This window comes from Meleagris gallopavo, chromosome 19, assembly GCF_000146605.3.
Source record: "Meleagris gallopavo isolate NT-WF06-2002-E0010 breed Aviagen turkey brand Nicholas breeding stock chromosome 19, Turkey_5.1, whole genome shotgun sequence".
Classification (NCBI taxonomy): domain Eukaryota; kingdom Metazoa; phylum Chordata; class Aves; order Galliformes; family Phasianidae; genus Meleagris; species Meleagris gallopavo.
Window position 1 is genome coordinate 9,827,860 of NC_015029.2, and position 10,525 is coordinate 9,838,384.

General features: G+C 49.2%; 1 protein-coding gene across 4 annotated transcripts in view; it reads left to right on the plus strand.

Moving 5' to 3' along the window:
• Positions 1 to 10,525, plus strand: part of MVB12B (multivesicular body subunit 12B) — a 48,988-nt gene that overhangs the window by 32,961 nt on the left and 5,502 nt on the right. For 2 of the 4 annotated variants that reach the window (XM_031556252.1, XM_031556253.1), the window contains 2 exons: positions 6,807 to 6,862; positions 8,520 to 8,579. In XM_031556252.1, coding sequence (XP_031412112.1) covers positions 6,807 to 6,862; positions 8,520 to 8,579 — 116 coding nt within the window. Of the gene's footprint in view, positions 1 to 6,806; positions 6,863 to 8,519; positions 8,580 to 9,121; positions 10,497 to 10,525 lie in introns of those variants that run through there. The other 2 variants (XM_031556254.1, XM_031556255.1) reach the window with 2 other exon arrangements.

The window sequence follows — 10,525 nt, forward strand, 5'->3', positions numbered from 1 at the left end:
ACGGGGATGGATCTCAGTGGCGTCACTTCGTAATCCCTGCGGTGGGCCCAGCCCTGTGTCACAGCCGTCCCAGTACCGCGCTGTCCCCATCCGGGCTGCTCCCACCCTGCAGGCCGCGGCGCAGGGCCGAGGTGCAGACCCAGCCTGGGCCAACCCGTCCTGCCGCTGCTCCTCGCAGAGCAGAGCAGCCGCTGGTGAAGACGCAGCCTCGTGGAGAACGGAATTAAAATCTGCTGTTAAGTCAGGAAAGCGGGGATACAGCAAAGGGACTTCTGGAAAGAGTGCTTATTTCTAACTCTGCAGAAAGAAGATGAGTAATTAACTCAGCCGTTAGAAATCTCAGGATTTCTCTCATCTCCTGCAGAACGAGAAAATTGCTTGTGCGTACTTCTATATGTGTACAAATAATATATAGGAAAGCAAGTAATGGCATAAATCAGGAACGATTAGAAAATATTTGTTCTAATGAAGTAATAATTTGGTAGTAATGCTTTTCATCAGCGTAGCTTAAGGCTACATTAAGTGGACAGACTTTATATGGATTCTCTAATTTTAATCTCCAAAATGCTATCTAATGTCTCATTAAGACTCGCATATAATGTATCTTAAGTACAGTCATTAAATATAGTTTAGGGAGATTTATGTTCAGATATTGCTTAAAGATGTTTTAATAGGCCCATTTACTCTGATGATATTAATGAGCTCTTAACACATATTAAGCTTCTAAAACTGGGAGATTCCTCTCGCAGTGACAAAACAAGGTGGACTGGGACCCTGTGGCACAGCCGCGTTGCAGGGCTGCAGTTGCCCCCAGGGCTGCGCTGCTGCGGGCGGCGGGGCTGGGAGGTACCACGGGTCTGTGTGTGAGTGCAGTAAACAATGAGGGCTTTTAAGGTTGAGCCAGGCACGGCCGTGATTCATACAGCCCGCAGTTTTGATCGTTTCAAGTCGGTGCAGGAATTGTAATTACGTTTAATACAAACTGCTTGTTCCCATATTGTCGCTTTAGTTCCAACTCCACTAGTTATTGCAAACAAAATTCTCCAGTTTCATCACTCGGCTCTTCTTAAAGAATCCTTCTGAGTTCAGAGACTTTTCTAATTACTAAATTGGTTTGTTAGGAGGAGATAATAGCAAATTTCTTCTTTTCGTAATTGGACGCTTCTTCCCTGTAGGCTAATGTATGCTCAGCACTCGCATGCACAATAAGCCGTGCTTTTGAGAAGCCATAACTAGCTAATAAGTGCCGCGGTGTCATCAGAGAGTAATGGTTTGCTGATTAGCATAATTAATGACAAATGGTGGTGTGGAGCTGGCGGATTGGTTTAGCAGATGATGAATGCGTCGCAGCCGCCACTGAATCCTGCCGAAGTCCCCCGGCTGCCAGCGGGCAGAGTCCTGTGGCTGGGGCCGGCACCGGGCATGGGCACGGCCCTGAGCTCGGCCGTCCCACCGCAGCACAGTGCTGAGCGCACGGGCAGCTGATGCGCTGCAGTGAGCTGTGTCAGGCGCTCTGTGGAGGGCGGGAGGGAGCTGCCCGTGTCCGAGCTGCGAGATGGGTGCGTTTGTCTGTGACTTGATTAATCAGCGCTAATTCGCATTCGCACACGAACTGATAAAAACAGAGTTACCTTTTCCCCTTTAAAGGGGAGGAGGGATTATTTCTAGGTTGTCTCTTTTTTTAGTGATAAGCAACTCTTTTACCAGTAAGGATGAAAATACTTAATTTGCATTAGCAAAAGAAGCTAATTATTATATAGTTAATTAGCATCTGGAAATGAGGATTATCTTAATTACAAAGCACAATTTCCTTAATAGCTACAAAACTGTAAGTTTGATCTGTGTGGAGATTGGTGACTATTATTATGTAATTAGTGATCATATTAATGGTGCGGTGTATTTAGACATAATTTGCATATGCAAATGAAATTTACCCGATAGAAATATGTGGCTCTGCTAATGGCTCTGAGCACTTAAAAACTGAATTGCAATAGGGGGCGAGGTCCCGGCCAGCTGCATGGCACCACTGTGCCCCCAGCCCGGCTCAGCCGCACTGCAGCTGCCGGCAGCTGGGCAGCGCCTCGTGCAGCACCGCTCTGCAGCTCCCTGCACCGCCCTGCTGCACGCAGCGCTGGGTGCAGGACTGGAGCCTCCTGCAGCAGCAGCAGCCCCTCCCCTCTGCTTTTACGAAAAGCCAGACATATGTCAGCTAAGCGGAATCAAAGCTTGCAGGGCCGGAGCCCCTAACAAAAGGCATTGTGTTCCTTTACCGTGCCCTGGTCCCAAACTGCAGTACTGCAGATGGCTGAGGTGCCAAGAACATGAGTGCTGGAGGAAGCGGTCTGCCCCAAGCAGGATGTTTCTCTCATCAAGGGGGGAGATTTACAGCCACAGCCAGGGAACACTGCAGCCATTGTGGGTGCCTCCTCAGATGCTTTTTGCAACTGTTGACCCCAGCCTGAGTTGTGCACACTGGCACTGCTGTCAGCCTGCTGCGGCCCCACAGGCTCTGCTGTCTTCAGTCAGAGCTGGAGGTGATGGAGCAGTGCCTGTGTTTCCTTCGGAGCACGGCCGCTGTGCTGCTCAGAGCTGTGTGCGCGCCCCACGCTGTATCAGCTCTGCTCTAATTAATTAAGGGCTGTTGCTTGGGAGCAGCACGTGCTTAGGTGTAAGCTTTGAAGTTCAGTATGTTGCAGAGACTTCAAAGGAGACATTTTATTAAAAAATAATAAAATCAAGAGCTCCCAAACACTCGCAACCCAAAGAGCTTGTTTGAAGTTGCTCCATGCTGGCGGTGTGGGGCAGCCACAGCACCCAGGTACCATTAGCCATTACCATGCAGTGCTTAACCTTCGTGTTATTTAAAGAGAGAGAATAATCAAAGCCAGGAGTGTTGCTCAAGTGTTTTCAGGGCTTGATCTAGCAGTACAGAACTAATTGTGTTGTGTCATGAGTTATGCAGGAAATAGAGAAAATCAAGGCTGACAATCAAATTAGCAAAAATGTAAATTTATTCCAGGTCTGTTTTTTGAATCAATGTCATTCAGGATGAACAGAAAAGCTCTGGCTGTTTCCATTGCCAGGACTCCTGTCTGTGGTGAGCCTGACCCTCCTGGGGAGCTCCGGGCAGCTCCAGGCTGCGCTGTGGCCTGAGTGCCTCGTGCTGGGGCTGTTCCCCTGGGCTGCAAATGGAGCTGGAGACGCTCCTGGAGGAGGGTGGTGAGCTGCTCGGTGCTGTTGTTTCTCCCCTGAGGTTTGGCTGTCACAGTGCTCTGGAGATGAGTAGAGGTGCTGCTGCATCTGGCACGTGGCACACATGCTGTACTATTCGGGCCGCTCTTTACGTGGCTGTGTACAGAAAAGCAGAAGTAGGAGGCTTAGCTGTACATCGTGGAGGGAGCAGCTCGTTCTGGGAGGCTTGCACCCTCCTTTTGCTGCCTTGCCGGCTGCTTTTCTCCGCGCTTGTGAACAACTTTCCTTGGGGCTGAGACCACAGCGTTCCTCAGCTCTCAGTGTCCTGCACAGTTCTGCGTGTGGGTGCAGGCACCGAGCTGTGCTGCAGTGGCAGTGCATTCAGGGCCGCGTGTTTTCCTGCGGGTTGTGGAAGCGGTTATTAATGTTTAATTTTCAGTGCAATGCAGGAAGGAATTTTGTTATTCAGTTATTTAAATATTTTTAAGATCAGGAAGTGAAAATTCAAATGTAAAAGACAATGCAGAAACAGCAGTGAAGATAGCCAGAGCTACGGAGGCGCACGGAGAGGATGTGAGGAGGGGTCGGAGGGCTGTGCCGCGTCCCCATGGCTGCGCGGTGAGGAACCGGCACTGCCGCAGTGTGCACACCCAGCAGCACGACAGCTATTTGTCTGCACCCAGGAGCTAAATATGACAATGTTAGCATTTTTCATTTCCCTGACGTTACCATTAATAAAGCAATGATCCAAAAGAAGCTTTGCTGAGTCTGTTCTTTATGCTTCCATCACTCACGACTAGATAATTTCACACAGGATCGTTTTTAAATTAAATGACGATAAAAGCGCTCCGCTGTCCTGTGTTCACTAGTTCATAGAAGTCTATCAAGTCATTAATGTGTCATGACAAACTGCTAGTTGGATTCAAGAGTAATTAATTATTTGCATAAATAACAGGTTGGACTTGGTGCCTTGCACGGAGCGCTGAGCGCTGGGACGGCTGCGGGTGGACGGAGCTCCGCCGCTGCTTGAGCTCCACGGCCTTCGGCAGTGGCTGCTTCAAGAAACCATCTGATCATTGGAGATTTCAATGAACAATGATACAGATTTTCATAATCACCATTAATCACCACATATTTTTCAAGATAATTACAGCAATTATTATTTAGATTCCTCTTTTATGTGCGCATTGTAGAAAAGAACAAGTGCTTATTACGCCGGGTAGTGTAGAGAACTACAGTCTGAAGTTCTTTGTCATCCAGAAACTCATTATGTTAACTGATGCTGTCTGTGAAAGTTCGTCAGCATGTTTAAATGAGGGTAGCATTGGCAGGTCTGATTATTTAAATCTGGTAGCTTTGCTAAAAATATAGTTATTCCAGAAAGATGAATTACTAATTTGACAACCGCGATTTGGTTGGAGTCTGCAGCACAGAAGGCGGCATCTATCGTGTGCTCGGAGGGGGTGACGGTGCTCCTCGTGGCACAGGGCGAGTTTCGAAGTCGGCTAACAGCTGGTGCTTACAGCCAAGAGGGGCTGTGGGGCGCGTGGCCCCATGGTGGGCTGATGGGCTTCTCCGGAGTTTGGGCTCAGCGCTTCTGGCTGTGGGCTCTTCAGGCACTCTTCTGATTCCAGCAGACGAGCTAATTGGTTGTGACCTTCAGGGAGGAGCTGTTCCTCAGAGACCGTAAACGGCGCTGACGTTTTTCTTTCTGAGATCCCTGTCTGTTTTTTTCTGGTTTTGAGAGTGGTGCAGGCAGCTCCCTGATCTGTTGCAGATGTAATTCCATGCAGGGGAGAAGCCACCCGCATGCGGCGCCGCGGCTCCCAGCAGGTCCTCCCCTCCGCTACCTGCCCCAGCACAGCAGCGCGTGGCCAGGCTCTGCCCAGCTGCTCTGCAGCACCAGCCATCGCTGCACACTACACAGCACAGCATCTGTAGGTGCCGTGAGTCCTGCCTGGCTGTGCAGAGCTGCTGGGCGAGCTGCTTGCCTTCTGCTTTTTCCTTGTAGTGTTGTGGGTCTGCCACGCCAGCTCCTGTACACGCTCCCTGCGCTTTGGGGCTGCGGCATTAATAACACGCTTCCATGCATCATGCCATTTTTAAGTATGATCGTTAGGATAAAGGGCATATACTTAATTACAGGCCTGCTTAATTACAGCTCTGTTGAAGCTCGTTTGTTTGGGAGAGTGCTAATTGTGCTGCTGGGCCCTTGGCACGCCCCGCATTCAGCTGCTCCTGCAGGGCGGGCGCAGGGCAGCGCGGCTCATCCTGCAGATCGCCGCACAAACGCCACGATCAAAGCAGCTTCTGTTGGGGGGAACGGATGCAGATGGTCTTTCAGGTTCAGAACTTTCCAGGGTTTTGTGACACTGCTTTTGATCTGTTTCCTTTTGTTTCATGAAACGCCGTGGCTGCCACATAACACCTTTGATAATGAAACAATCTCAGTGGAGTGGGGTTTTTTTGTTTTCGTTTGGTTTGGTTCTTTAAGTCAAAAATAGACAGAGTGTGAGATGCTAAGTATTCTTAAATGACTCATTAAATCACTAACGTAATAACTCGCTGGTGCCGATGGCAGTTAGGAAACTGCAAGCAGAGAGATGCGGGCTTCAGGGGTGCAGATGCTTTGTGAAAGAAAACCCTATTTGAGGATTACTGGAGGGCATTTCAGGGGTTAAACTTGGTCTGGTTGAAGTTTTTATTTCTGTAAGAGCTGAAAGTTAAAGGTGTAACTGACACAAAGCGTGTGTGTCTGGGGCTGCACTCTGCCTTAGAAATGTGCCCTTTTCAGTCTTGTGTGGAAATTGCTGAGATGCAGGCTTCAGAAGTAAGTGGCTCACTTGTACTGACATATCTTGTGGGAGGATTTCTGTGGAGTTTCCAAGGCGGCGATAACAAGACAGGAACACTGAGCGTCATTGCGTTATCAGAGAAGAATATACAAGACATTAAAATAGAAGAAATCCTCTTAATATCATTAAGGTGGTGCTGCAGAGAGTGCCTGGCACAGTGACGTGTCTGTGTGCCTGTCCTCTACTTCACTGATTTCTGTCCCCCAGCGGCCATTCACGTTTTGTTGCAGCTCTGTTTCTTGCTGCTGAATCTCGAGCGATGACAGCAAGGGAAGGGGCTGGCAGTAGTTCTGCACAGGTAGCAGTATTTACAGCTTTGCATTTGGAATGTGAAAGTTACCTGAACCAGGTATTTTCTTTTTCCTCTTGCTAGGACACTAAGTCAGCTCAGATGGATCCCTGTGGTAGTGGTAAATAAACATCCGTCCTTTTAGAGTGTTTGTTTTGCATGGCAAACACCATCCTGTTTTGGCATGTGGCCCAAGTTGGAACCAAACTTAAAACTGAGACCATGAAATTACGTGTGAGTAGAGCAGGGAGGGTTCATAGAGCTCCTGACTTTGTAGGGACTAACCCAGCTGTGTCTTGAATGGAGAGAAACCGCTGGGAGATTGGAGGGAGAAATGGTTGGCGGTAACTTCCATGGAGCATCAGTCAGATGTCATTGCCATGTACACTTGGTGTGTTTTTGTGAGCATGAAGTTGCACACCAGAAGTGAGCTGGAAAAGTAACATCTCTGTTTGTTTTGTCCCTTACAGCAATGGATGGAGTGCCTTTCATGATCTCAGAGAAGTTTGCCTGTGCTCCTGAAGGGGTGAGTTGTCTTCATTCTTATTCCCGTGTCCATAGTTCGTCTGTTTGTGGGGAGTGGTCGCAAGGCATCGGCACAAACTGCCTGCTTCCTGATCTCTGGGAACCCATACCTTGCTGAGCTGTAGGGCAGGAGCAGCCTGGGGCCAGGTCTGCACAGGAACTGACTTCTGCCAGGAGAGGAAGGTTTAACACCATTAAAATGGGAGTGGGAGCATGGCTTTGGGCACTGGAAACACCTTTTATTTCTTATTAGAGATTTTAAAGAAAGCTGCGAATACTCATGTCTACCACATTGACATTGCACTGACGCAGCATCGCAGAAGCCAGCCTCACAGGTTCCATTGTGCACCCTGAAGCTCAGGTCAGTGGTAGCAGTGCGACGCCAGGTCGGGCGCTGTGCCCACGGCTGGGCCGGGCTCCTTCCTCCCACTGCCGCACCTGAGGTGCGATGCCGGGAGCACCGCCGCTTTTTCTGCCCTAAAACCAAGTGCAGTTGGCATCACCCGGGCCTTCCAGAGCTGTTGAATCACTGTGAGCACTGGTGGCTGCACGAGGAGCCGAGGAGCTGCAGCTGACCCGAGATAGCAGGGTTGCCATGGCTACATTGGAGGAAATCCAATTCCAACGTGAAAATGTGCCATCGTGTTTACCAATTCCAGCCTGGAAAGTTTAGAGAGGTGCTTGAGTTCTAATGATACCACAGCTGGACCTCTGCAGGGCACCAGGAGCAGGAACAGCAATAGAAAAATGATTCTAGTGTTCCTGTTGCCCTCTGGCTTGAGAGATTATTTAAGTCAGAGTATCTCTGGCGCAGCGGCAGAGCAGAGAGGTCCCCACACACAGCACATTTGGGCCCTGCAGGAGCTGCTCAGCACCACGTCCTGCAGGTCATGGCAGTCCCACAGCACTGACCGGGGTTGGTGGGCTGGAACTCAGAAGCCCTGAGAACCTAATGCATCCCATTACCAGTTCTTTAATCCATCTAATCACTAAAGCAGTCTCTCTTTTAAAGTCAATTTATGAGAAGCTGTTACAGCAAATGCAGAGCCGTCAGCTGTGTCTGATTTTTCCCACCATGCTCCTGCTTCGCACATCCTTTTTCTCGCTGACACAACCTCGGTGTGCAGCCGGATGCAGTTTTTCACATCCATTGCTCTCTGCAAGGGTTGTTTATGGGCCGTTATTCCCAGAAAGCTGGATCCCCTGTTGCAAGGACAAGTGCAGAGAGATTAGACTGTGCTAATCCTCCCTTCAGATCCTTTAGACACCATTGCCACCATATGGTCACTTTGGTCGCAGCTCTCCCCACCCGTGCCACTCACTCCTGCGTGCTGCGGCCAGACAAAGTCTGTGGGCAGTGCAGGGCATGAGCTGAGGGCAGCGAGGTGGCTGAAGATTGGCCTATCTGAAGTGACGCAGTGATGAGTGTCAGCTGTCCCCACTTAGGGAGAAAGGCATTAGAGCTGTTATCCCTAAACCAGCTTCTGCTTCTTCACTCTTGTGGTACACCGAGAAATAGGATTATGCATGCGTTTACAGATGGTGCCTCTAAATCTCTGGTGATAGAATCTTTTCTGACTTTAAACAAAATGAAAACAAAACAATAGAAAAAAACCAACAAACTAAATTGGACATTTGTTTCTTTTTTTTCCCCACAGATGCAGCCAGTTGATCTCTTGGGCATCACAATCAAAACCCTTGCAGAAATTGAAAAGGAGGTAGGTACCCCGCCATGCACTGAGCAAAAGCTGTATGAGATCTGTGCTTATTTGGTTGCAAGATCCTCTGCCCTGTGGCAAAGCTCTCATCTTTCCCAAGCCACTGTTTGTGGATGAAGTCAGTGTTGAGTCAAATAGTTAATATGGAATTAGAAACATCTGTGATTTGTGCCTACTGAATCTTTATGTATTGAATCTAGTGGCAAAGTCTGCTGCCCTTCATTTAAGTTCCAGATGCCACTCTCATTTAACCTTCCCTTCTTATTATCAGAACGCATTGCCTTTGTGCATCCTTGCTCACAGACACCTCTGTCGTGCACACCGTCAGGGTTAAAGGCTGTGCTGGGAAGCTGTGAGCACAGGGGCTGGCACCTGCTGGCTTTCCTCACACCCTCCTGATCCATTGCAGGCTATGTATTTTTCTGAGTAATGAAAAGTCTAATTATGCAGCCCATATTCCTTGATGAAGTATCTTGTCTGCACATAGATAGCTGCAAATATAAATATTGCGAATTTCTGCATGACTTTATTTCCCTTGCAAGCAATAGCACCATTACAGCAAATCTTCTGGATTTCCAAAGCAGCAAGAATGTTTTCCCTGGAGCTAGATGCCTTGCAGAAAGTATTCCCAGAGAATTTCAAGAGTTATTGTTCTCTGTCACCACAGTTGCAGATGTATGCACCCATCCTCCAAGCTGCACAGCGAGCCAAATGAAAGGACCCCACCCTTTCAGGAGTATCAGGGAAAGAGGTGCCCGTTCTGTTCTGCACACTCAGGCTGTGTCTGGAGCCAGGCTCTCGCTGTAGCAGGCCCAGGAACTGCACGGCTGTGTGCTGGGGAGTGCGTGAGCAAATGGTGAAACCCAGTGAGAGCAGAGGCTGAAGATGCTTGGTTTTAAGATGAGGACACAGTTTGCCCGTGCCCAGTTCAATGCTTGTGTGGCAGTGAGGAGCAGAAGCCCCCGCAGCATTGCTGCCGTCTCCTTGCAGAACTGCAGCGAGCTGTGCTGGCTGCTGCTCGTGTCCCAGGCAGGGAAACTTCCCCGTGTGAGCGCCAGGCAGGCAGGGGCCGCGCGCGGCGCAGTGGTGCCGCAGGGCTGTGCTGTGCTGTGCTGTGCTGTGCGTGCAGCTGCAGAGCTTGGGCTGTGTGGGCCTGTGCTGCTCGCGCTCTGCAGGCCTCGGCGCTCTGAGCGAGGCGTCCTCGTTAGCTCGAGCTGAAAGTCTGGAGTCTAATTAGCGAAGTGTGCTTCTAATAGTAATCATTCTTTTTAAACTGACAAGGAAGGCTGCCCGTTTAACCACTTAATCGCTACGAGTTTTCTTAGGCTGCTTTTTGCAAATATATTTAATGAAGAAGTTGTAAATCTAAAGGAGCTTAAAATTTTAATTTTATACAGAAATATTTTTCCTTGTTCTCATGTTTGTAGTCAATTCTCCGGAGTGCAGTCACATGAAATGTTCTTTAAATGAACATATTTGCTAACTGGCATGATTTCAGTTTTTAAAACATCGGTTCCAGCAATTAGGCATTTTTTTCAGTTCCCAAATGACTAGAGAAATTCGTCTTGATTATAATTGCTCTTAGCCACGCATATCTAATTTGTGTCTTTTTAAGTGTTAATTAGTAAACAGTTTGAGCTGACATCTTTATGTGTTTGTGTGTTGAAAAATGAGGCTTATTGCTTCTGTAGCTCGGGGTGGTGCTGCTGGCTGTGACATCGTGACATTGAGGTGCAATTAATGAAGACATGCCTGCCAATTAAAAGGCGGTCTGGAAGCACGGCTCGCTGACACGCCGCCCCGCAGCTGGCAGCGCTCGGTGCCGCGCGGACAAAATGGCAGCTCCGCGCGGTGCCGCGGTTGCCGTGGCAGCGCCAATTCCTGTCGCGCCGCGCGTACACCGTGACGCGGAGGAGGGCGGGAGGCGACTGCGGCGCAGCCCGGGA